The sequence below is a fragment of the Tyto alba genome, unplaced genomic scaffold, assembly GCF_018691265.1.
Source record: "Tyto alba isolate M040663 unplaced genomic scaffold, T.alba_DEE_v4.0 Super-Scaffold_20000042, whole genome shotgun sequence".
Taxonomy (NCBI): domain Eukaryota; kingdom Metazoa; phylum Chordata; class Aves; order Strigiformes; family Tytonidae; genus Tyto; species Tyto alba.
The window spans coordinates 11,795,562-11,820,407 of record NW_024881293.1 but is presented as its reverse complement, the minus strand read 5'-3'; the positions used below and the strand labels follow the sequence as shown (position 1 = coordinate 11,820,407).

At 59.6% G+C, this 24,846-nt stretch overlaps 2 protein-coding genes and 1 long non-coding RNA gene across 4 annotated transcripts; 1 reads left to right on the top strand and 2 right to left on the bottom strand.

The window, feature by feature from the left end:
• Positions 1-122: 122 nt before the first annotated feature.
• Positions 123-9,077, top strand: ARRDC2 (arrestin domain containing 2). 2 transcript variants are annotated; one of them, XM_042794532.1, is made up of 8 exons: positions 123-681; positions 6,239-6,305; positions 6,455-6,602; positions 6,945-7,047; positions 7,328-7,584; positions 7,902-8,061; positions 8,348-8,499; positions 8,590-9,077. In XM_042794532.1, the coding sequence occupies exons 1-8, from the start codon at positions 417-419 to the stop codon at positions 8,641-8,643; spliced, it is 1,206 nt and encodes a 401-aa protein (XP_042650466.1). In that variant the 5' UTR covers positions 123-416; the 3' UTR covers positions 8,644-9,077. The 2 variants fall into 2 exon arrangements, with proteins under 2 accessions (XP_042650466.1, XP_042650464.1); XM_042794530.1 differs by lacking the exon at positions 123-681 and adding an exon at positions 4,972-5,320.
• A 6,087-nt stretch (positions 9,078-15,164) lies between these two features.
• Positions 15,165-18,758, bottom strand: LOC116962010. Its single transcript, XR_004407309.2, has 3 exons — positions 18,533-18,758; positions 17,342-17,582; positions 15,165-16,055 (listed from the first exon to the last, which is right to left on the bottom strand). It is a non-coding gene; the product is annotated as an uncharacterized LOC116962010 (long non-coding RNA).
• Positions 18,759-19,290: 532 nt separating this feature from the next.
• Positions 19,291-24,149, bottom strand: IL12RB1 (interleukin 12 receptor subunit beta 1). Its single transcript, XM_042794526.1, has 15 exons — positions 24,071-24,149; positions 23,590-23,704; positions 23,258-23,427; positions 23,034-23,185; positions 22,470-22,506; positions 22,174-22,284; positions 22,008-22,090; positions 21,698-21,923; positions 21,433-21,603; positions 21,238-21,339; positions 20,958-21,104; positions 20,727-20,870; positions 20,486-20,582; positions 20,314-20,395; positions 19,291-20,209 (listed from the first exon to the last, which is right to left on the bottom strand). Exons 1-15 carry the CDS (start codon positions 24,126-24,128, stop codon positions 19,688-19,690), a joined length of 2,217 nt encoding a protein of 738 aa, XP_042650460.1. The 5' UTR covers positions 24,129-24,149; the 3' UTR covers positions 19,291-19,687.
• Between the last annotated feature and the right edge of the window lie 697 nt (positions 24,150-24,846).

The following is a 24,846-nucleotide window of genomic DNA, read 5'->3' as shown; positions in this document are numbered from 1 at the left end:
GCCCCAGCATGGCTGGTGGTGTGTGACACCCCTCCCTGCCGACGGAGCCACCAGCACGTACCGGTTGCACGTCAACAGTGTCTGTGACTCAGAGATAAGATGAAGTCATGTTACTTCTCGATTGGTTTAAAAACATGTCACTTGTCTCCGCAGCCCCATCCTTGGCACGGCATCGGCCTCACACACGTGAGGTCAACGCTAAAGCATCACTGCAAAACAGGGGCTTGGTCCAACCCTGGGGAAGATTAGGCCTGCAGGGTTGGGCCAGTTAGGAGCAGGGATAAATTAGGGGATTTCGGTGTAGCCTTTGCTCTTTCCTCCCCTCCCTGGAGGGCTGCGCAGCTGCCTGTCCCGCTCGCCTCAGCCCAGGCGAGGACCAGCCTCCCGGAGCTGCCGGATAAAGCGGGCCGGCAGCGATGCAGCCCCCGGGGTGCCTGCGGAGCTTGACGGTGGAGCTGGAGGACAGGCAAGCGCGGGGCGCCTACGGCAGCGGGGAGCTGCTGCACGGCCGGGTGCAGCTGGAGCTACGCGGCGCGCTGCGGCTGCAGGCGCTGGAGGTGTCCGCTCACGGACGCGCCGTCGCGCACTGGCTGGAGAGCCGCAGCGTGGGACTCAACACCGTCTACCGCGACTACACAGCCTACCAGACCTTCCTGTGCCGCCGCTACCAGCTCATCCCCGGTAAGGCTGGGGCATGGGGGTGGTCGGGACCCCCTTGGGCTGCAGGCACCCCCTCCGGGTGAACCTCTGCCCCGACGGGTGCTTGCCAACCCAAGCAGGGTTGTCCCGCTCAGACACCCTCTTCTCACCTTTGCCAAGGGTTTCTCTGCTGCTGGTTTCTAGGAGGCTGCTTGCAAACTCAGGGTGGGTGAGCACAAAAGAACTGTGGCTTTTGTTCTGTTTGCACAAGGAAGTGCAAACAGAAATGTCTGTTCGCAAGTGTGGAAAGAGCACTTAGTAGTTCAGCAAATATTTGTTTTCAGTTTCCTGATGCTGGGACCGCATGCCCAGCTGGCATGTTGCTTAGATCTGCTGCAAGAGGACAAGCCACTTAAATTCTTTGTGTGGTTGAGGTGAAATGATCCAGAGCTGAGGGATATGGGATATCTCAGCCATCCATCCACTCACTGACTCTGTCTCTTCTTATGAAAGTGCATGTCTTTTATCCTCCCCTCCAACGATAGTGTTACAGTCATGGCTCTGTGGCTTTTTCTCCCCCTTTCCCTCCTTCTAATGGCCTCGTTATTGCCTGGGACACAGTGCTATGTGCTGCCCAGCCCTGAAGATGGCCACGGGACTTCACTCCTGCTGAGGGCATTTAATTGTGCCAGTGGCCAAGTGCAACCCAGAAAGTGGTGCCAGCCCTAGCTGGCAAATGTGGAGGTTGCGGGAAGAAACTGGAGTGGTGGAAAGAGAACCTGAGCTGCCTTCCTGAAGGTGTTCTTGTCCCTCGACTGCACTGGGGGGGTGTGTGTGTCATATTCTCAATTTCTTGGTGGCTGTACCTCACCATCTGCCCCAAACACCTGCATTACTCTGGAGTTTCTGTCTTTTGGCAGTGGCTCTTCCGTGCTTTTGCCTAAGGATGGCCCCTTTGCGGCTGCAGCTGTGCTCAGTGTCCTGATTACAATTAAGGACATGGGAGAAGCCCTTGCCCTGAACTCCAGCTGAGAACGTCCTGAGCACTTGGTCACTGCAGTGTTTGGACGGTGGCCGCGTTAGCTGTAAGGTTACAGGGTGAGTTTTATTCCCCATTATGCCTGCAGTGAGTGCCTGTAGGGAAGCCACAAGCTGCTGCGAGCGTGTTTGGATGTTGCTGCTGGGATTGTGTGTGATAGAAGCCCCTGGAGCCGCCTGAGAAAAGGCGCTGGGCCAGGGACTGGAGGAACTGCACGAGCTGCTGGGCCTCGCCAGCACCCTGCGCTCCCGTAGCTTAGAGCTGATGGTTTCTGGCCTGTGCCTGCTGCACAAGGAGAGTTGAACTGGGCTCCTTGGGGAGCAGAGAGCCCCACCAGAACTTGTGGGCTGGGATTTTATTGTCTCTGTCCATACGCATATTCCTTTCTTCTTTGTGAGAGGGACACGGGCATGTGATCATATGAGAGAAAGCCGGGGGCTGTGAAGAAGTGCTGTTCTGCAACCAAAATCGCTTTCTTTGGATCCTGCTGGGACCTGCTCTGTCCCACTGTCCCCAACAGCAGCGTGAGGATCTTCCCAATGTCAGCTGGCGAGAAGCTGCTGAAAACGTGCCATCATCTGAAGGTCCCTGTGACTGCTCCCTTCTTGTTGCTTCTCAATGAGATCAACTGTCTGCGTGGTGTTTAAAAAATGCAGGTTTTGTCATGGTAACAAGGCAGTGCAGAGGAGGGAAGCCAGGCAGAGATAAGAGCCCTCCCTTCTGCTCTCCCCTGAGCTGTGAGTTTATCTGCAGTTTCCTGGCAGGGTGGTGAGCACTGGCACCAGGGTGCTGTGCTAAAAGACAAGAAAAAGGGTGAAAGAAGGATGTTCAGACTGCACGGCAGGGCCATTAAATGTGTATTGTGTGATGATCTTAGATAGGGAGCAGGAAGAGAGGAAAAGATAGGGGTTTGATGGGCAAAGGCAAAGCAAGGAACGCCCTGGGCTCTTCTGCATGAGGTGATGTGAGAGCCTTAGGAAACATAAATGCTTTTTGTGCAGTGATCCCTTCTGTCTGAGGGTCCTGCAGCACTTCCCAGAGGTGTAGGTCCTGCCCCAGTGAGAGGCAAATGTCTAGAAGCCATTTTATTTTCATGGAGACATCCAGGAGAGTTACAGCACGTGGGCTAAGAGCACGTCAGGCTCCTGTTCCATTGCGGGGTGGCCCTTGATCAGCACCTCAACCCTCAGTCATATGCAACACTCGCAAATCCGGCAGGGACGGAGCTTATTCCTTAAGCCGGGAGCATGTGTTTGTGTGCAAGGCTCCGTGTTGTGCCATCTTGTCCCCATATTGGGTCGGGGTAGAGCTGCTGACTCGCCTTTTTTACCTGCTGCATCCCCCTCTCTCTGGTTTTCCAGGGACCCTTGTGTGGCTCCAGGGTCAGTGGGGAGAAGCCACCAGATCCCAGCAGCGCGTCAGGGAAGGAGAAGCCCCGTCTGAGCTGGGAAGGGTGTCAGCTCTTGTTGGGACCAGCTTCAGCCCGGCCAGACTCTAGGTGGGGCTGAAGAGTTGGAGATCTTTCCTGCACAGAGCCTGGCCTGGGGTTTTAGTTGGGTTTGGGCGCCCAGGAGCATTCTCGAGTGGAAAGTCCTTGGCCGTGGTCCCACAGGCCCTGCACCTGGAGATCTGGGAAAGAGGAGGGACCCTCTCCCAGCGCTGGGGTTCCAAAGAGGTCAGAGTGGGGCTCCCCACCCCCAACGGAGGCAACGAGGGGTGTTTGTGGACATCTCGTGCAGCTGACACGGGAGGGAGGTTTGCAGAGATTCTCATCCCGTGGGCGAAGGCTGAGTCATGGGCTGAGGGGTGTGTGCTGACAGGCGGGAGGAGGAGGATGCCAAGAGCAGGATGGAGCTGCCTCGGCCCGGCCAAGGCTCTGGTCCCCCTCGAGAGCCCCACCACCTCTAATGTCACCATCCACCGCAACCGGGACACCAGCCACCTTCCCAGAGCTGGCATCACCCGTTAACTCGTGCTGTGACATGCCTTACTTCCTTCTTTCCCTCTCCCGTTGCTGTCAGGCTCCCTTTGCAGTGTTTGCTATGATTCATGTTTGCTTGTGGCAGCAAATGGTCGCTCACATAAAATGAAACACGGTCCCTTTCCCTCGGGGAGGGAGACAATTCCAGTTAGCCTTTGGAGATGGCTAAAGCTTTACAAGGCTTCAGCCCAGCTCATTTTTGGTGGCTGAGATCAACCCAATTCAGCACAGCAGGTCCTGCCCAGCATGGCTGGGAGCAACTCAAAAATCCTCAAAACTTCAGTGGCCAAATGCTGAGTAACATTTCTAATGCCTGTTTTGTCTTATCCCCAGCCCATGCCCGGGGTGGAGAACTCTGGTGCTTTGCAATTGTGACAATCATGATTAGAGTGGAAGTTTCTAAAGCTGCATTAACCCCTTGGGGGTGTGTGTGGATCCCTTTCTCCTCCTTTTTACCACATCTTGGGGCACTGCTAATGGTGATGTGTGCCCTGAGAATCACCAGTTCCCAGGTTTCATGCTTTTACCCCATCTGAGCACCGGCAGCAGCAGCCGCTGACGACAGAGCGAGTCCCCACGCCGTGCCTGCCCACACAGGTGTAATTTGTCGCTAGGTTTTGGAGCAGCACCCCACAAACCCCAGTACGAGCTGGTAACAAACCAGCGCTCGCCTGGTTAAAAAGCTCAGGGAAGATGGTATTGCTCACTCTGTAATTGCACAAGCTGAACGGGAGCCAGTTCTTGATTTCTTAGAAATAAGTGAAGCGATGTCCCAGACCGGTTTTCCCTTCGTTGCCAGTTGGCCCGGCCACGCCGCGTGAGGAGCCCAAATCCAGTCGCAGCCTGTTCCGACCCCTGGGAATGATTCTTGGGAAAGGCGGGATGTGGATCCGCATGCGGCCCTCGGCTCCCACCCGCGGGAGCCGGAAGGGAAAGGGGGGGCTGCTGCTCCGAGTGTGAACCCCCCTGGGAACGCGCCGAGCGCGGGACGCAGGATGGGGGTGCTGAGCGGGGTTTTGGGGAGCCCGGCTGGTTATCCCCAGCAGCGCCCAGCCCCGTGAACCACCCCACTCCTGGCCGCGTTCCCGTGGGCTGCTGCGGTCCAAAACACCCTTTGGGATGTCGTGGGGGCTGCTCAAGGAACTGGGGAGCCCCAGCCCAACACCCCCCCACACCCACACCCACGGAGCCGGGAAGGGGAGGGGGCGGCTCGCACATGCTCGCTGCCTTGTTTTGCAGGGGCCGGCGGGGCCGCCCCGTCCCGTCCCGCCCCACCGGGGCCGCCCCCGGGCGCGCCGGGGACTTAAAGCGGGGCGGGAGGCGGCGGGGCCGGGCTGCGCCACGCCACGCGACGCCACGGCACGGCACGGGTGGGGAGCTCGCCATGCTTTTCGATCGGCTCAAACGGTTTTTTATCGTGCTGGAGGGGACGGAACGGGATGCCCCCGCCGCTTTCAGCCCCGGGCAGGCGGTGTCGGGCCGGGTGGTGCTGGAGCTGGCGGCGGCGGCGCGGCTCGGAGCCCTGAGGCTGCGGGCGATGGGCGCTGCCCGCGTTCACTGGACCGAATCCCGCAGCGCCGGCTCCAGCACCGCCTACACGCAAAGCTACAGCGACCAGGTGGAGTTTCTCAGCCACCGAGACACGCTGCTGGCACCCCCAGGTACGGCACCCCCGGGGACGGCACCCCAACAGCACCATCACCCCCCCACCCGCCCCGGGGCGGCACCCCTGGGGTGCTCCGATGTGCCGAGAGCGGGGGTGTGGGTGCTCCGGAGACCTCAGGGGCTGAAATAGTGGGTGTATGGGGCAGCCTGGGCCACCCCCAGCTACTGGGTGGATGACACCCCAACCAGCAGAAATCTGGGTGCATGGGACACCCCAGCTGCTGGGTGCATGAGACCCCAACCCGCTAAAATCTGGGTGCCTTGGATACCCAGGCTGCTGGGTGGGTGACACCCCGATCAGTTAAAATCTGGGTGCATGGGGTGTCTTAGGTCCTGGACGCTCTGGGGAGTGGGTGCATATCTCCCCCACCACCACCCCGACACCCCAAATGCTGAGTGCACCCCAGGGGCCCTGGGGTGTGCAGCTGGGCCCTGCTGCTGTGCCGGGCACCCCAGTTAGGGACTGGCCCCACACAGGGCTCCCCGTTTGCCGTGGGTGCTCCCTGACAGGGAAGCAGCGTTGGAAAACTCCTGGGGAGGTTCAGGAGCTTGTTTTGAGCAGGGGGATCAGAGTGGCTGATCCTCAGAGGTCCCCTCCCACCCCAGCCACTCTGTGCAATGCAGGCAGGATAGGGGTGCAAACCGTGGGGGCATGGGGGGCTCAGCTGGCCACCTTCCCTGGGTCCTGCGTGCCTGGAGACGCGTGGAAAACAGCCAGCACCCGTCACCCGCGGGACGTGCCCAGCTCTGCTATCGCAGCTGTGTGACTGCAGCTGCAGTTTAACCCTGGCAGAAACATTCCCGTGCCATCGTGCTGCTCACTTGCTGTGTACTGTACATCTCCGCCACCGATTTACCCCGGGAGGAAGTTCTGCAGGGGAGAGATAATAGTCTTAAATCTGTTTTGCCCACAGACAATGGTGAGGTCACCGTCCTGCAGGCAGGAAGGCACGAGTTCCCCTTCACCTTCCAGCTCCCCGAGTAAGTTGACGTTTTTTTGTTGCCTTGATGCAAAGGGAGAGAGGAGCTGCTTGGTGCGTGACGTAGGCCCTGGGAGGGGGGGATAAGGCACCTTGAAAACTAGATTCTTTCAGCAAAGCCCTTCTAAATCGCTTGTTGCTTATACATAGGACTCTGGCTACCTCCTTCGAGGGAAAGCATGGCAGTGTGCGCTACTGGGTGAAAGCCAAACTGCACAGACCCTGGTCCACAGTGAAGAAAGTGAAGAAGGAGTTCACGGTGATTGAACCCATCGACATCAACACGCCCGCGCTGCTGGTGAGCTCCCCCTGCTCCACCTCAGGGCAGCGGCATCCAAAACTTCCCCGGGAAGCCCATGGGGAAGGTGTCTGCCTCCCCTCCAGCATTACAGTGCAGGCCTGATTTCCAGAGGGAATATTTGCCCCCCACTGTAACATGTGCCCTCCAGCGTTACCTGGACTGGGCAGAGGTCATCTGTGTCTCTTAGTTTTTAGAAACTTTAACGCATTGCGACAGCATCTTGCATCAGATACCTAAGAAGTTGCCAATGCTCCCTGGCAGGTTCTCAGTGCTAGGGAGGTGCTTGCTTTGAGTTTTGTCCTTTCTTACTAAATAGCTTAAATATTTCCCTTTTCCCAGGCTCCCCAGGCAGGTGCTAAGGAGAAACTTGCTCGTGCCTGGTACTGCAATCGTGGCCAGGTTTCTGTGACTGCCAAGATTGACCGAAAAGGCTACACACCAGGTGAGGACAACATCCTGGTACCCTTGAACCTCTGCAGGCCCTGGGGTGGACCCCAGTGGGAGGGAATTCAGGGTCATTGGGAGCTGGGGTCTCGACTTCAGTCACAAAATCAGTCAGAGAGCTTTGGTGTGTGCACCTGATGTGGGCAGAGTCCGCGCAACAGGTTTAAACTCTGTGCCGGATAGCCTGACCAACCCTCGGTGGATCCTGTGCAGGAATTCCTCGGGGCAGGACCAGGCTCCATCTCCCCTCCCACCAACATCTGCATCTGTTTCGGTAGGTGAGGTCATCCCTATCTTCGCTGAGATCGACAACTGCACAACCCGAGCGGTGGTGCCCAAGGCGGCCATCATCCAGACTCAGACCTTCATCGCTCGGGGCACCAAGAAGCAGAAGAAGTCGGTGGTGACCAGCATCGTCGGTGACTCCATTGCAGCGGGGAAGCGGGAAGTGTGGCACGGGCGGGCGCTGAAGATCCCACCGGTGGGTCCGTCCATCCTCCAGTGCCGCATCATCCAGGTGGAATACTCCCTGAAGGTGAGGGGCCTCGCGGGGAGCGTTGCAAGTGGCTCAGCTCAGTGGTCTCCTTCTCCCCAGAGCTGTGCTCGCTCTTCCTGCTTTGGGCTGGTGCAGAGATTTGGGGGGCTGATGATTTGTATGAGGTCTTGGGTTCTCCCCGTTGCCCCTCATGCACAGCACGAGGGCTCACACTGGAGCATTTGCATCTCCCTTTGCATCCCGCTACAAGAACTCCTTCCTGGCCAGCTTGAGCCAGTGCTCTGGGGAGATATCTGCCCCTCTGGATTGGGAAAACACCAACAGCTAAGCTTCCCTGCTGTCTCCCACCTCTGAAGGTTTGCGTGGATATTCCTGGGACGTCCAAGCTGCTCCTTGAACTGCCGCTTGTCATCGGAACCATCCCACTGCATCCGTTCGGGAGCCGCACGTCCAGCGTCAGCAGCCAGTACAGCGTCAACCTGGACTGGCTGAGCACCATCCCGGAGCAGCCGGAGGGTGAGCATCTCCCTCTTTCCAAGGATTTCTCTGGGTGCTGCAAAACCCCCTGGTCAACCCGCTCTGCATAGCGAGGGTCAGAGCAAGTTCTCAACCGTGTCTCTTGCTCCAGGACCAGCTTTTGCTGCTTTACTTAATTTTTTGGTTGTGGTGCTGCACCTCCTGGGTTCTATCCCCGGGGAACTGGGAGGGTTTGAGAAATAGTGGATTTGAAGCCCTTTTACCTGCATGTTTCCCATTAATGGAGAGTGGTTCCTATTCCTTGATGGTTCTCTTCTCTCTTCAGCTCCTCCTGAATACTCAGCGGTCGTGTCGAGCCCGGAGGCCGAGCAGAGCCTGGCTCCGCCGTGCCGCAGCGAACTTGGTGGCATCCTGGAAGGTCCCTTCTTCGCCTACATCCAGGAGTTTCGCTTCCGACCACCTCCGCTGTATTCGGAGGTAACAAATCCCCCTGGGCTGGGCGGGCTGGTGGAGATGGCTGGGATGTGCCCGCTGCCAAGGTTTTTGACTCTCAACTTGGCTTTGCAGGTTGATCCAAACCCCCCATCAGACACCATCCGTCCACGCTGCATGACCTGTTGAGAGAAGCGCATCGGATGAGGTTGACAGCGTGGCGATCCCTTGGGATGAAAGCTTGAACCCTCACAGCACTTTGGTCTGGAAATGGAGACGCGGCGGCCGCGAGACCAGAGCTCCTGCACCGCTGAGGCCCCGGCTCTGCTCACTGCCCTCAACTGCTCTTGTCGTGACTGTCCTACGGACCGACACCAAGCGCAGTGTCGTGGACTCGTGCGTGGTAGGAGAACACGTGAGACCCTGCGGTGTGGAGCAGCTCCGTGTGTTGTTGGGCAGGACGTGGAGGGTTAATAACTGCCCCAGGATTTGGGGGTTCAAAAAGGGGGGATACTTGCTCTCCCCTTGCCTGCGGTGGCCTTGCTTTGACAACTCTTGTCGTGGAAAATAGGAGCGTGGAGGTATTTCTCAGGATTACTAGAGAATATTCTAATGTTGCTCGAGTTGGACTCCTGTGGTGATGCAGGTGCAGCCCTTGTGCAGTAGCTCGCCAGGGTTGCAGTTCCTGGTGAAGGTTAAAGGCCTTTTTCTGGCCAGATGAAGCAGAGACTTCATCTGCTGCTGATAATCTTTGCCACGAGCCTGGTGATGCCTGCAGAGGGAATGGTTTGAGCTGGTCTACAGAAGCTGTAAAGGCTTCCATGGGCTGATACTAGGGCAGAGGACTTGGGGGGGATGACTTTATGATCTCTGGCAGCATTTTGGTGCCGTTTTCCAAGAACAGGAAAGCTGGTTCTTTTGTGTCAGCCCTAAACCTGCACAGTGTGCTGATGCCTCCCCCCACACCGCCGTACCACCACAGGGGTGTTTGAGCTGTGGCTCTGGCATCTCCCTGACGGCCGAGGAGATGAGAAGGAAGCCCGGTCCAAGGCTGGTGGCAGCCACAAATGCTGATGGGAGATGTGGAGTGGGAATGAATTCTTGGAGTCCTGCTCAGGATGGGCTTGATCCTGCGCCCGTAGAGGGGTCGGTGGCCCTGGTGCAGTGAGGAGAGCGGCAACCTGTGTTCACCAGTGTGCGAACTGGTGAGCTGGGTGTTGTAGCAAGGACCGCTCGAGCGTGCATGCCAGGGCTGACCCCGCTCGCTCCAGCACGACCTGAGCAGAGTTTGGGTGCTGAGGACCTTTGCATTCCCTCACTGAGACAATCCTGCCCGCAGGGTTGCTCGCTTCCCTGCGCACAACCAAAGCCAAGCGTGCCTTAGCCTCCGGGCCAGGGCCGCGCTCTGCTCGCTCGGGATTGCTCAGATGACTTTTTGTATCTGTGAAATTTTTTGTAATGACCACCCTTGTCTCTATTCTTTTTGTACGACTTTTTGTTGGGGAATTTTTCTTTGGAATAAATTTTTAAACCCAGATGTTGCCTGGATATTGTTTTTTATTGCTCTCTTTCTGCTTCTCCTTGCCCGGAGCCATGCAGCTCATGTGGCTGTTGGGATGTGGAAGCGGGAGTGCTCCTTCCCCCTCACTTCATCACCCTGCAGGCACCCAGCTCCACCCTGCACCCAGTCCCACTCTACACTGGGATTAACTGAGTCACTCCGGCAGCGCTGCTCCCCAGCAGGATTGGTCCTGCTCGGAGCCCCCCAGCCCTGTCTGGGTGTCAGGCTCCCCCAGGGAGAGCCGAGATGCTCCGGGCTGTGCCTCCACCTCCTTCACCTCCGTGCAGGTTTGGCCCTTTTCCCATCACCAACTCAGCAGGGCTGTGAGTGATCCTGTTGTATTTTTCCACACTTGCTTCCTATTTGCGTCCGGGCTGTTGGAGGACAGACATGCTGTCCTCCATCCTGAGAGCCTGGCAGGGACCTGGCAACTCCAACTGGGAGCCGGGACATGCCGTGGTGGCTCAGCCATCCCAGAGGAGGGCTGGGATCAGCCCCACGCTGTGCCGGCTGGGAACGGCTGCTGCCGTGCAGGAAGGCTCCTTCACCTGCTGCCTTGGGTTGGGATTTGGTTTTTAACAGCATTTCTGTGCTGAGCACAGCAAACCTGGGTGCATGCAAAGCAGGGCTTGAGTCAGGGCTTCAGTTATGTCTTCCACAGCCTGTGCTGTTTAAAAATATTGCCACTGGAATGTGATGATTTCCACCACCCCACCCCCCCCTTCGTCTTTTTTTTTGTTGTTGTTGTTTGTTGAGCTGCTCAGGGCTGTGGCTGTGTCCAAGCATGTGCTCCCACAGTGGGCCAGACACTCGACTGCAGCCCAGCAAGATAACTCGTCCCCATATTTGCCTATAAGAGCCTGGTGCTCATGCAACCTTTATTCAAATCTGACTTCTATTTGCCACCCCTGGCCACACCGAGTAATCTTCCTCGGAAGAGGATTACCCGACCTTGCCGTGAATTTGTTTGCATCCTTGTTCAGGGAGATGCGTGCCCAGATCCCCTGCTCGTGGTAGTGGTGGCCTCATGGTTCAGCTGCGCTGGAGCTTTTTGGTGACATCAAAGAGGGCACGAACCACAGCGCTGCAACCCCCCCTGGTTAGAGATGCCTCCAAAGGGAACCCTGTGATCAGCTCCCCCCGCCCAGCCAACCTCCGCGGCACGGCACAAGGGAGCCATTCTGTGCCGGCAAACGCCGAGTGGCAGAGATGGCCGGGGGCTGTGGATCAGACCCCAATCATCTGCCCCAGCCACACAAGGGGATGCTTATTCCCAGGGCCGGAGGGGGAGGAGAGCCGCTGAGCACCCCATCTGTCTGGTTGTACCTTTCTGGGAAAGCACGTCACGCTGTGACGGTGACAACCACGGGGACAGGCCATGCCGGGCCGGGGAACCCAATGCTGGTGGGCACCGCTCCCAGTCCCCACGTGGGAGGGATCTTTCCAGTAAGAATTCTTGTAAATGCCTCCAGGTTTTTCTTGTACAGCCAGACAGTAGCTCAGCAAGGCGGGGGGCACGGCCAGTCTGGGTCCCTTGCCAGCAAAGGGCTGTGCTCCTGAATCCCAGAGGGACTAAAAATACCTTGTCTGGATATTCGGAGCCCAGGCGAGGTGTGGACCCCCCAGGGCAGCGCTTTCACAACCGCTGGCAGTGCCGCCAGTGTTCCCTCCAACCTTCTGCTGTTTATCTTCCCCGGCTCCAAAGTCCTTACTGAACAGCCTGAGCTGTTCTCCTCTTTATTGGCACAAGGGGGTTTGGGGCACACGGGGGCTCTCGGGGGGGGGGGGTTCTGCTGAGCTGGGATGGCCCCGTGCCACGTGCGGTGATGCCGGTCGTGGCCCAGAGACCCGAGGCTGGGCAGGAGGCATGTTATGCAATTACAGTGCCGGGAGTATTTATAGCTCTTGGCCCTGCACATTGGAAAAAAGTTTCCCAGACCACCCAGCAAAATCCACTCCTCGCAAGGGGCGTGGAAACACTGTGCTCATCTCTTTTCCTTTTTGCCAAAAATGTGGGACCCCTCTGCCCTGGGCACTGGGGTGCTGGGATCCCCATCTCGCTCCGCTGCAGCTCACGGCTCTGCAGGGTGCAGGGGCTCCCTCCCTGCAGCGCATGGACCTGCAGCCCCTTTCTGCAGCACGTCGGGGGGCTCCTCCTTCCCCCCAGCTCTCCCCATCCCCAGAGGATGCTCAGTCCCGGCACGGCGGCCATGGCCTTTGCTTGAGGCTGTTGTCCTCTGGCAGATGGGCAGTGATGGGGCAGGGCCAGTATGGCCATGCTGCAGGGAGGGTGACACACAAAGCTCGCGGCCGTCCCGGCGCTGGCAGGGACAGAATGTGCCGGCGCAGCCTTGCGAGGGCTGGGGATTAGCTGCGCGGCTGCCGCCTCCCTGCCTGGGCACCCATCCAGCTCCCAAAACAAGCGCCGCCTTCCCCCACCCCAGCTGGGCTGAGCCCCGCGGGGTGCAGCTCACCCCAGAACACCCACTGTGGGGGGGCACCAGGAGCTGCTCTGTTTGCAGGAGGCGGGGGGGGGGAGCGGTCGGTGGGGATAAATCCAGATTTTGCCCAAACAGGGGATGCCCACGCGCTGTCCCGCTGCTGGGGATGGGGGTTGATGCGCCGCTCAAATTCAGCATCTTTGCAGCTGGTAGGACACTGGGCTCACACCGCTCGCACCCCGGGGAGCAGCGAGTCGGTGCCGGCGGGTGCTCAGGAGCACGGGGACCTGCTTGTCCCCGGGTTACGGGACCTGTGCTGTGCCAGCGGGTCCCTGAGCACCTTGGGGACACGCACATGGTCCCTGGCAGCACTGGGCCTTATTTTGGTTTTACTCCATCCCCTGGTGTTGCGAACAGCACAGCTTGGCCCTAGCAGCATCTCCGGGAGTCCCCTTTGCGCGGCGGTGGCAGAGCTCTGCCGGGGCGCCAGGAAGCAGCCGTGCACCCCGACATGCCGAGGCGGCATCGCAGCTGCTGACTCAGCCGCCTCTTTTGCAGGAGCCGCTCCCGCCCACGAAAACCACAGGCAAAGTCCCTGCATCCCTGCGCCGGGGCTTTCCCCGCCAGCTCGACAGGAATCGCAGCTTTTTCCCGGAGCGGCAGCATGGGCCAGTGCAGGCAGCGAGCCCCTGGGGGTGCAGGGGAAAACTGTGGAGAAACCGGGGTTGGTTTATGCCAAAAAAACGGGGTCTGGAGCTGCCAGCTGGACGTGTTGCATGTGCCACGTGTCCCATCGCCACGGAGCATCGTGCTCACCGGTGCTCACCGAGACACCCCATAAACCCCGGTGGCAGCGGCTGCTAGCGGTGCCGGGTTTGCCACAGGGCTGGTTGATGCCGCAGGCTGCTGGGAGCAAACTGACACCGTTATTCACTATATCAAACCCAACCCCTTGTTTTTTCTGGGGTGGACTCCCCCCCTCCCCCTCAATTTGGTGTCCCTTGTTGTGCAGCTGCCCAGCCCCTCACGTGGTCACTGCTCCCTCTCTTGGGCAATGGAAAATTTTTTATGACTTTTTGACTTTTATCCAGTTGTTTGGGAGCGAGGAAGGGGCCAGGCGCCGCGCACAAACATGTCTATGTATAAACAGCCGGGACTGCGCGGGGGGATGGAGCCGCCGGCGCCGGGTGCCAGCGGGGAGTGTCCCCACTGAGCTGGGTGTCCCTTATCCCGCCGGGACCCCAGAGCACCATCCCAGGCTCGGCAACCCAAAGCTGTCCCTGCGGGGATGCAAATATTTTGGCTTTGTTCAAAAAAACAACAACACTAAAAAAAAAAAAAAATACACACACACACCCCCCCTCCTTCCGAGCCATCCGACAGCGGCGCGTGATGTGTTGGCACACAAACAGGGCGCACTGGGGACGGCGCTCGCCCGGCTGGGGACACATGCACAGCTCCCACGGCGGCATGCGGGGACGGGCTGGGATCTGCGGGTGACACGATGGCACTTTGCTCCCTACCCCAAGCTGTGTTTGCCATCACTCCTGGGTCCCTGCTTTTCAAGTCGTCCCCACACCCCCTGCCCGGAGAGGGATGCCCGTTCCCGGCCACGTTTCGGGGGTACGTGGCGCGGTGGCATCCCACACCCCTGACCACTTCATCTCCCCGCAGTTAAAACCTCGCTCTGCGGGGCGTTCGGGAGGATGCTCTGGGTGCCGGTGGGGACGCAGCCATCCCCAGCTGAGAGGCACAGAGCGGGGGGCCGTCGCCCCCTCTGCTCCCCATCCCCTTCCATCTCACCCCCGCTCTCAGGGCAGCTCCTGCGATGCGCCAACCGTGGCAAACCCCACGGCTCCCATCCCTCTTCCCACTCCCCAATCCCAAACTCTCCAGAAATGGGGTTGTGCAGTTTTTTCTCCCCCTTCCCATCCTTCAAGAAGCAGCAATTTTAATCTGGTTTCAGCAAAAAACTTTGGGCCAGGCCTAGTTTGGGGGAAAAGAAGGGACCGAGCCAGCTTGTAGGGATGCCCATGCATAACTAAGGAGCTTGCAATAAAACTCCCTCCCCCGACCAGGGGTGCTGCACCCCTCTCCCCGTTTACTGACCTCGTTAGCAAGCCTGTACCCAATTACTTTTAAATGCAAGGGTTTATGTGGAGCAGGGAGAGGGCTGTTCCTGCTAAGCAGCTGTGTAAATGCCACCGTATCCCAGCCCAAAGATGGAGGCAGCGATAGCCGGGGGGGTCCCGACTGGTTGGAGGTGGCTGTGGCGGGCAGTGCCGGGGGGGAGGGCGGCACTGCCGGACAGTCCTGGGGGGGGGGCCCCCAGCCGGTTTGCTCTGCTTTCCCGGTGGTTTTGTGGGTGAAAAAATGAGGGAGAGTCAATCTGCTTGCAAAGAGCTGGTAAACATTGGGAGAGCAGATCTGAGGGGGGGGGGGGGGGGGTTGGGTGTTGGTGTCTGCTCTTGCTCCTGTATTTATTGCTGCAAAGCTCAGCTGGTTGCTTCCTCCAGGATCAGCCCCTTCCCTGTATGCACAGATGGGGGTTTGCTGCAAAAATTAGATTTTTTTTTTTTTTGGAGGGGGGACTCTCTGGTTCCTGCTGAGCCAGCTATCCTTAGCTCAACCCCGGCCACCCGCTTGAGCAAAATATGTTTACGCCACAAACCTCTGGATGGCTCCGCTGCCAAGCGGGCAGGGGAATGTGTGTGCTGATAAGGGCGCCGCGTCCTTTCCTTCCAGATCACCTGATAGCCAGGGAAGCACATGGAGGCGGCTGCCTGGCTCCTAACGTCCTTGTTTTATGATTTCTTTTATTATTATTTTATTATTATTAAGTTTCAGTTAAAAAAAAAAAAATTCAATAGCTGTGGCTTTGCCACGCCACGCTGCTGCCAAAGCCTGGAAAGCTTCAGCTGTGCCAGAGGCTGAGCTGCCCCCAGGGCTGCTGGCCCTGAGAGCAGCCATCTGAAAACGTTAAAACTGCAGAAAGAAAATATTTCCTGCCATCGCTCGAGTGTTTCTCACGTGGCAAAGGGAGAAGATGGTTTCTAACCGCTTCTCCCTGCGCACATGCTGGGGCATGCAGGATCCCGGTGGGATTTTGCCAGTGATCTGAGCATCCTAGTGCAGCCCCGTAGGGGATGGGGCAGCTCCAAGCCCCTCTCAGTGTGGAAAAAAAAAAAAACATTAAATACTCAATTTTGCTGCTGCTTCAAGTCATTTTCCATTCTTGGGTTTGGAAATAACTCTCGCCTGGGTGAAGCTGTTGCAGCAGGCGAGCTCAGCCTGATGTGAGCAGGAAAGAGCCGGGGGTGCTGAGCGGCTGCGGGCCCTGGTTTGCAAAGTAAAACTGCAGTTGTTGTTGTTGTGATACTGTACGGTTGCGAAACACCAGCGCTGAAGTACCCGTGACTTTCAAAACAAGCTGAGCCCAGCTGCGGCCGGCGTCCGTCTGTCCAGCTGCGGTCATCTGTCCAGCTGTGGTCCCTGCAGCCCCCTCCGTGCTGCACAGGCACGGCTGGGATGCTTGTGCCAGTGATGCTTGGGGGGGGTGGAGTGGATTTCTTCAGGGGGAAGAAGCACAAAAGCTTTTCCTAGGGAGGAAAAGCAAAAATTTCCCAGCTGCAGAAGTTTTTCCTGGCTACAGGGGTTTTGCAGTGCTGGAGTGGAGGGGGTGGATGAGCCACCTGCCCCTGGGTGAGATGCTTGAATTCTGCTTAAAGAATAAAGCCCCAAAAATCCTAGGGATAGGTTTGTTTGCTTAGAGATTAAGTCAAAGCAGCTCCTGAATGGTCACCTAATCCCGCCGGGAGCGGGTGGCATTGTGTAGGTGGTGGCAGCGGTGGCTTTTTGCCTGGGAAATAATCCTCCTCCCCGCCACGGCTCGTGGTCAGGGCTGGGCTCGAGCACCTCGCTGGCGACAGCTCTCCTCCGGGCTGGGGTTTGGGGAGGGAGAAGGGGTGCTGGGTGCTGGGAAAGGGCTGCGAGAGGGACAGACGGACCAGGGAAGGGGGTGCAGGGTTGCAACTTTTTCTGCTGCCCATGCTAAAACCAATCTGGTGTTCTGCAGGGCTGCATTTCCCCCAGGCTGGGAAACAGGTTAAACTCCTCCAGCTGAGCAAAATCCCAGCCCAGACCGGCGGGGATGGACCTCGCCTTCCCCGGGGGCTCAGCCCCCCCACAAGAGCTGCTGTTTGTGGGGCTGTAGCAAACCCCTCCAGCTATTTTATGTTTTTCCTCTGGTGCCCGCCTGAGCTTGCATTCACCCCCCCAAATCAGGGAGCCCAAATCAAACCCCCAGGCTCCGAGCATCTTCCTGCAGCTCTGGCTGGCTGCACTCGGATGCAGCGCTGAATTTTCCTCTTAGCAAGAGCAAGCGGAAGCGGCGGGGGGTCAAGCCACACATGAGTGTCCCCAGAGCCGTTTTGGGAACACTGCCACCTTGACCCTGTGGGAATAGGGAAGGAATAGGGGGAGGATTTTCCCCTTTAGGGCAGGGGTGCTCAGCGCTCGCCCTGGAAAACAGCACCTTCCCCCACGGTGTTCGGGCAGCTCTGGCGCCGGCGGGTGTAAACAGCCATACAGAAATAGTCAGCATATCAAGCAATATAAAACGGCATGGCAGGACGTAATCAGATGTCCTCCTCTAAAAATAAAAGGCAGCGGGGTCTTAAATTAGATGCTTGTAAAGGTGTTGGGGTACGGCTGGGGCTGCTCCGCTCTTCTCACCCATGAAGACCCCAAATTCAGGGGGACTCCACGGCTCAGGGTGCCTTTGGGATCAATGCCAATCCAGCCGTGCTCCTGCCATCCCCCTGCGCCAGGCTGAGCTTTTGTTTAATTTTTTTTTCCCCCGTTGCGAGGGCTTTTGGCTGCTTACCCCAGAGCTGTCCTAGAAGGAGTCCCCTGTTCAGTGTAATAAGTTGCCCATTCTCAGGCTGCGGGTGGTGGCGTCTCTCGCCGGGTATAAGTGATGCCCTGCGGCGTGTCTGGGTCCTGCGTGGGGTCGGATCCAGGTGGAGGAGCGGGGAAGGTCACGTCCTGGCTGCAAAAGCTGGCCTGGCAGCCGTCCTCCGGACGCTGGGCTCAGAGCAGCTCCCAGAGACTCGTTTGGAAAAGTCCTGTGAAACTTAAACTAATTAGAAAGTCCTGAGCTGCTCACTCAAGCTAATTGCCAAGGCCAGCTTAATTAGTTTTCCCCAGCACGTTGCCCGTGGGCTCTGCACCGCGCAGTGTTCCCGGCAGAGCACCGGCCAGCTCAGGACACGTGTGGAAAAGGATGTGTGGGGCTGTCGGTGGGGCCGGGGCTGTCCTTTGAAGGCATCGGGGGAGGACGTGAGTGGCAGCACGGGTGGGATGGATCCCTGGAAGGTGACTCCACGGGGGCGATGGGTGTCCCCCCCCCTGTCTCCCTGGGGTGTTTTTAATGCAGCAATGGGGACTGGCTGTCCTGGCATGAACTGTTGCCGTGAACAGGAATGATTAACCGGCTGCGGCGCTGGCCCCGAGCCGGGCAATGTATTTACCGCCGCCGCCCAGCCGTGCCGAGCCGTGACCCCGGCACCGCTTCCTTCACTGCTCCGGCCCCAAAACCAGGCTGTAAACAGGGGCTGGGGCTGAAACCCGAGTGCGTGCTCCCGCCGAGCTGGTAACCGAATACTTCCTCCGCATGTGGCTGGCCCAGTGCGCTCCGGCGAGCCCGGCATCGCCCAAATCCCAATAAAATCGCTAAATCTGATCTCTCCAGCTGGGTTTCTGGAGCCGGGAGGATGCCAGATTCCCGGCCTCCAGCTGATCCCCGGGGATTTGGGGTGCTGGAGAGGAAGGACGGAGGCTGCCGGTGACGCAGGGGCCCCGGGGTGATGCGGGGAGGGGAGGATGGATTTGCTCGGCGGGGAGGTGGGGAAGCACCGTGGGGACGCGGGGCTGGTGCCACCTCGTGGCTTCGCTGGCAGCGGAGACACCCTGGACGTGGGGTGCCGGACACCGGTGGGCACGGTGGCCGGGATCCCCAGCCACGGCAGCCGTCCCCATCCCGGAGCGCCGGGAAGAGCCGTAAATCCCGACTCACCCACGGCTGGCGGAGGTCGCACGGGGAGGGGAACGTGCCGAGAGGCAGCCGTGTGCTCCCCCGGGTGCGTTATCGCCGGTTGGCATCAACGCAGTTTCCGCCCACGCGTGCCTGTGCTGCGAGCGTCGTTTTGGTGAAATCCTTCACAAAACACGGTTGGGGTGAAAAGCAGCAGCGCGGAGGCCGAGCCGTACGCCGGCAACTGTGGTAGAGGCACTGAGGCTGTGCTGGCGCTGCCTTTCCCCGGACTTCCCCGTGCTACTAACCCCCTTTTTTTTTTTTTTTTTTTTTTTAATTATTTTTATTTTTTGCCCTCTGAGCAAGTAAACGCTGACTCCTCTGGCCCCTTCGTGCAGGGCAGACAAAGCCACAAACCGCTGCTTCATCTTCAGCAGCATCTCCAGTTCTGCCCCAGATAAGGCCCGAGGCAGCAGCCCGGCTCTATGTGGGGGTGCTGGGGGGGCCCCACCTGCCCCACATCACCCCCAGGCCCAGCCCCACTCCCTGGTTGCAACCCCCACAGCTCTTGACTCTAAATCCTTCCTGTAACTTGCCCAGCTCAGGCAAGGGAAGCCAGCTCAGCCCTGCTGCTTTGTGCCCTTATTTAAATTTTTTATTATTTTTGCTTTTTTAGTTATAGTTTACACTTTTATTTTTTTTGAACATTTTTTATTTTTTGCAAATTTAAAAAATTTTTTGCACCTTTTTGCACACTTGTTATTTTTTGCACATTTTAGAATTTTTGCCCATGTGTTTTTTTTTCTTTTTGCCAGTAGCTTCTGGCTGGTGCTGGGGCTGCCTGTGCCCCCATCCCTCAGGAAGGCAGGAGGCAGCCAGCCGGGATGAAGCGCTGCCTCTCCTCCCGATCCAGCCAAGGAAACACCCTCAGCCCCAGCCAGACTCTGCCATCTCCTTCCCTCGTTATTTATTTATCACCAGCAAACGGTTGAGGCTGGGAAGCGCGTGGCCTGATCCTGGCCCCCTGTAATTGGAGGCGTCGCCTTCTGTGTCCTGAAAACCAGAAAACACCCTGAAAATGCTCATGAGAATGAACCCATGGGGTGGGGGGGAGCTCAGCATCCTGCGTGGGTGCTCAGCATCCCATGGGACCCCCCCCCGTCCCCCTCCTGCCATCCATCCCCAGCCTGGTGATGGCTACAGCACCGACTTCTCAGGCGATGGGTCCCATCCTTCCTCGTCTCTGATGATGACGGGTTTGTCGGAGATGAGCAGGGCAATGGGGACCAGCGGCTGGCACAGCCCTTCAGTTTCCCCCTCTTCCTCCTCCTCCTCCTCCTCCTCCTCCTCCTCCTCCTTCTCCTCCTCCTCACCAGGTGGGTTGCTGGTGCAGCCAGTGCTGTCAGATGGTGGAAATCCCACCGGGCTCAGCACCTCCTGCCTGCGGTAGGCGAACGGCAGCTCCTTCTCGCAGCCCGGCGGGCACAGCACCGCTGGTTCTTCGGCCACCGGGCTGGGCCACAGCGTGCCGGGCCATGCGCTGGCATCGGTGTCAGTCAGCTCCTTGCTGGGATCCAGCTCCTTGCTGGGATCCAGCTTCTTGCTGGGATCCAGCTCCTTGCCAGGATTTGGCTCCTTGCTGGGATTCGGCTCCAGCAGCAGCAGCTCGGCCAGGCTGAACCTCTCCGAGGGCTCCACGAAGCCTGGCTGGGGCTGGCCCTAAAGGGTCGGATGTTCTTGGGGTGGGAACATTCCGTGGCAGCACCGTGCACGGGTGCTTGCCGGGGTGCAGGATCAGGCCCTTCCTGCACTTTGCATCTCACCTGGCTCGTTTCGCTGGTGGAGAACTGGATGGCTTTGCTGCCCATGGGCTTGGGCAGGGGTGGGAAGAAGAGGCGGCGAGCCCTGGGGAGCGGGTGGTTGGTGAGGGGGGGGGGGATTGAGGGGTAACAGGGTGGAAGTTGGGAGCTGGGGCGGGGGGGTAGTCACCAGCACCTCTTTTTGCTTATCTGGTAGACAGCGGCCATGGCAGGGAGACCAAGAGAGATGCCCAGGTACTTCAGGTTGAATTTCCACGCTGCTCCCTGGGGACCTGGAGACAGGCACGGCTGAGCGGTGGCATTCCTGTCCCCAGCACCCCACGTGGGACATGGGAGCCGTTTCAGGGTGAGGGCGAGCGCTCCACAGAGAGCACCTCACAGGGACCGGGGAGGGGACAGGGTCCCCAGCCATTTACCCAGTGCCTTGGTCTGGAAGTGCCACCAAGCACCGCAGGTCCCCCCGCTCTCTGCCGTCACCTCCCAGACGCCCACCCTGTAAGCTGTGCCGGGCCTCAGGTTTTGGAGGGTGTAGTGTGATGCCGCAGCGTCCGCTTCGGCGTCTGGGCAAATGATAACGAGCAGGCGGTAGTCTGGCAGCTGCCCCCCCTCCTCCTGCCCCACAGGGACGGGGGGAGTGTCCCACTCACAGGTCACGTTGTCCCCCTTGGCCGCGTGGCAGATGAGGTACTTGGCCAGCACCCCAGGACAGGCGGCACGGGGGGACGGGTTCCACTGGATGACGATGGCAGCATCGCCGGTGCTGGCGTTGATGTGGATGGGCACGGCCAGCGAGGCTGCGTGTGATGGCGAGGGGGGAGGTGTGTGCAAAAAAAATGGGGGAGCGTTTCAGGACACACACACACACCTCCCTCTTTTTTTTTTTTTTGAGTTAAAACAGGCGCGGATGCTCCCTGTTGCCATACGTACCGTTGCCGGCGTAGCGGTGCCGCAGGGCGAAGGTGGACCAGCCCCGTGCCGGGGCCCAGCCGTGAACGGCGAAGCGGTAACACGCCGGTGCTTCCAGCACTCCTGGGGCAGGAACCAGGGATACCAGTTAAACCACGGCCAGGATCCAGCCCCAGGCGAGGGGGGACAAGCAGGGGGCTCGGGGCACTCCCTTGCCTCTCTCCACATGGATGCTCTCGGCAGGGAAATCCCGTCGGATGCAAATTCCCTGTTTCAGGGCTCCTGGTAGCGGTTGCTGCTCGAAGCAGTAGACGTAGCCAGGGCTCGGCGCTTGCCACCGTGCTGTCACGTTGCCGCCGGCCACGCTGACATCCTCGAAGCCAAAATCTGGGATGAAACGAGGAAGGGCACGAGGAATGGCTGGGAAAATAACTGCCTGGAGGCTGCCTCGGGGAGCTCGGTCCTTCCGTGGGGCAGGTACCTGTGCTCTGCTCTGCTGGCACACGGAGCTGCCGTGCTGGCCCTGTCCCGGCGGCGTTGGCTGCCGTCAGCAGGATTTCGTACTCAGCCCCGGAGAGGGTGAGGTTGTGCCCCGTCACCTCCCTCCCCAGCACTGCCGTGTCCTCCTCGGCCGGCTCGGCGCAGCGGCATGCCGGCATGTGGGTGCGCAGCGTGTAAGTGACGTCCCCTTGCTCCTCGGGGGCTCGCTGCGGGAGGGAGAGGGGGTGTCTAGGAGGGGGGCAAGGTGTGTGGGGGGAAACCCAGGAGGGTCCTCGGAGATGCCGTTGTACCTGCCAGCCCAGGCTCAGCACCCGCTGCCCATCTTTCCCCAGTTTTCCCAGTTGATAGCTCAGCTCTGGGCTTGCCAGGATTTCTGCAAGAGGAATAAACCCGGCGGGGCTATCAGCATTTCTGGGAGTCGTTGAGATCCCACCCGCCTCCTCTCCTCTTCCTCACCCTCAGGAATGAAGATGGAGCTGCTCCAGTCACTCCAGTAGCTGCTCCAGTGGGGGGGCTTGTGCCGGAGCTGGACCTCAAAGGCGCCAGGTCCCCCCAGGGCACAGGTCACTAGAGCAGGGTGGCAGTGTCAGTCGGGGGGTAAGCCACCCCACCCCCCCCTTTTTCCCCAGCTTTTGGCCGCTGCAGGCTGCTGGGGGGCCAGGGGGGAGCACAGGGCAGAGCCCCTCCCCGCTGGGACCTGGGAGCACCCCCATGAGATGCTTGTCCCCTACATCCCCGCAGGCTAAACCGACCTGAGTCATCCTCATCTGTCACCGTCTCACATGTCACCTGCAGAGAGAACCAGAGATAGAGGCAGCCGCCCAGTAAAACCAGTATGTTACCGGGACGTGACAGCAGGTGCTGCCCTGAGTCCCCTGAACAACCCAGGGTCTGGGAGAGCCAAATGGGGTGCAGGGACATGGTGGCCAGGAGAGTCCCCTCGGCTGGTGTCCCTTCAGCCCTAGAACCCCCCAGCAGCAATTTGGAGGGGTGGGGGTGTCCCTGGCTACGGGGGGGTTTCACTGGGGACAAGCATCCGGATTTCATCCGTTGGTGGCATTAGTATAATCTGGGCTTTTGCCTGTGTAATCCCTGCGGATCACGGCCTGAGCCTGTTACAGGCGTCAGAGGGATCCTGGGGCCGGGAGGACGGGGCAGAGCCGGTACTGCTGCGAAACAGATGGGACATGGAGGGGTCTGGGGAGGGAGGGACAGTGACATCACCGAGCCCCCACACTCCCCAGGCTGCCTGGGCTGCCACAATGCTACTGACTGTCCCATCGGCCACCGCCGGCTCCAGAAAACGGTGTTTTTACCTGCGTCCAGCCGCGGTCGCCCATCCTCCGGAAGCGAGCCTCCCGCTGCGGTGGCTGGCCCCCGCGGCGGCACGGTAGCCACGGCACCCGCAGCCGCAGCCGGCCGCCGGTCTTGGTGAAGGGCATCCCGGCGGGGGGTGGATCCGGCTTGACTGTCAAAACAAGGTGGTCCTGTGGTCACCAGCGCCAGTGCTGGTGCCCAGCCGGGCCCCGCCGGTGCTTACCGGCCTCATCGAGGTACAGCGTGAGGTTGGGGGTCCTGTGGATGTGGTCCCCCCAACGCGCCTCCACCCAGGCCGTGGCGTTGGTGAGGACGTAGACGCGGTGATGCTTCAAGGTGTACGTTGTCCCCGTGCCCACCTCGAACCGCTGGCACAGCCTGGGCACCGCGTAGCTGCCGGGAACAGGGAGTGGGCGCAAGGTCGGATCCGGATGGGGCGGCGCTCGCCCACCCGGGTGGGTTTGGGACGCAGCAGGCACGTGTCCCCATGTGTCCCCATGTGTCCTGCTCAGACACACAGCCCCCGGGCTCCCCGGGATGCAGTACCCGACTCACCACAGCGTCAGGAGGTAGGAGGTGTTGCCAGCGGGGCCGCGGGGCGGCCAGGAGCAGAGGAACCAGCGGGACCTGCAGTGTTTCCAGCATGAGAAGCCAGAGGCCACAGCGGTGCCTGCGGGATAGGGCAAGGGCTGGAGGGGGGGGGAGTTCCCACACCCCAAAACCCAGCGGATCGAGCGAGGCCGGCATGGAACAGCAGCGCAGCAATCGCCCGATCACCGCGTTGCTCGCCCAGGGGATGGGAGCAGCTGCACTGGGGATTCTCACCCCAAAAAACACCATTTCCCCACCCCTTCCCTGGCTGGTTGCCGCTTGCCCCAGTGCCGGCAGGGATTCACCCAGCTTTAATCCATCCCTGTGGTTCTGGGCGAGTGTCTCCGTCGCGGCGACAGCTCCCCAGGGCCTTATCACCCCCAAATCATTCATCGAAAGTTTTCTGAAGTTATCTCTCATCTCCCTGCGCCGCAGGAGCACTTACCGCCCCACGCCAGCGCCGCCAGCAGCCACCCCAGCATCAGCCACACGGGGTGTCCCATGCCAGATCCTGGGCTCCGTTGTCCTTCTTGGCTACCCACCCCCAACCCCCCAGCACCCAATGGGTGCCCCCCCTACCCCCCCAGCGCCAGCTCAGCGGCAGCCCCGGCGCTCAGCACAGCTCCCTGCGCCCGGTGTTTCCTCTTCTGCTAAAAGTCTGCCGAAGGGCGGCCGTTCCCGTGCAGGGCAGAGCGTGAGGCGTGATTGCATGCCTCACTTTTACCAAAAGCAAAAGAGAAAGCAACCAAAATATCCCCCTTTTTTCTACTGGCGCGCCTGCCGGGACTCAGCCAAAGCCTGGCTGGCGAGAAGCGCAAGGTAAGCAAAAGCGTTGGGGTTTTTGGGGTTTTAGGGCTTTTTTTTTTTTTTTTTCTGCAAGCTTCATGGGATGTTTTTGAGCCCCAGCGAATCTCAAGCGGCTGTGCCAAGGTTGGGGGTCGTTCAGGTTTTCAGCAGCGCGTGTGTGTGTGTGTGTGTGTTCACGCACACGCGTGTGACCGTGGCTGTCCCCTGAAACCAGGCTCCTCGTGCCCACCCCCGGTGCGACCCATCCCCTGCCGCCCCCAACAAAGCCCCAGTGAGGCAGGGGGAGAGCGCGGTGTCACTGGGCTGCCGGCAGCCGCGTGACGGGGCGAGTGACCCCGGGATGGCGGAGCCGGGTGGCACCCGGGGCCGCGCACAGTGTCCCCTTGTTCCCGCAGAAAATGTCCCCTTGTGTGG

What these genes read in the sequence shown, in the direction of transcription:
- ARRDC2 (XM_042794530.1), top strand. Translation starts at nt 5,044, where the DNA reads ATGCTTTTCGATCGGCTCAAACGGTTTTTTATCGTGCTGGAGGGGACG. An exon ending in CCGAAAAGGCTACACACCAG is followed by an intron (nt 7,048 to 7,327) that starts GTGAGGACAACA and finishes CTGTTTCGGTAG; the next exon opens with GTGAGGTCATCCCTATCTTC. An exon ending in CACCTCCGCTGTATTCGGAG is followed by an intron (nt 8,500 to 8,589) that starts GTAACAAATCCC and finishes TTGGCTTTGCAG; the next exon opens with GTTGATCCAAACCCCCCATC.
- IL12RB1 (XM_042794526.1), bottom strand. Translation starts at nt 24,128, where the DNA reads ATGGGACACCCCGTGTGGCTGATGCTGGGGTGGCTGCTGGCGGCGCTG. An exon ending in TCCTACCTCCTGACGCTGTG is followed by an intron (nt 23,428 to 23,589) that starts GTGAGTCGGGTA and finishes TGTTCCCGGCAG; the next exon opens with CTACGCGGTGCCCAGGCTGT. An exon ending in GAGCATCCATGTGGAGAGAG is followed by an intron (nt 21,340 to 21,432) that starts GCAAGGGAGTGC and finishes TTCCTGCCCCAG; the next exon opens with GAGTGCTGGAAGCACCGGCG.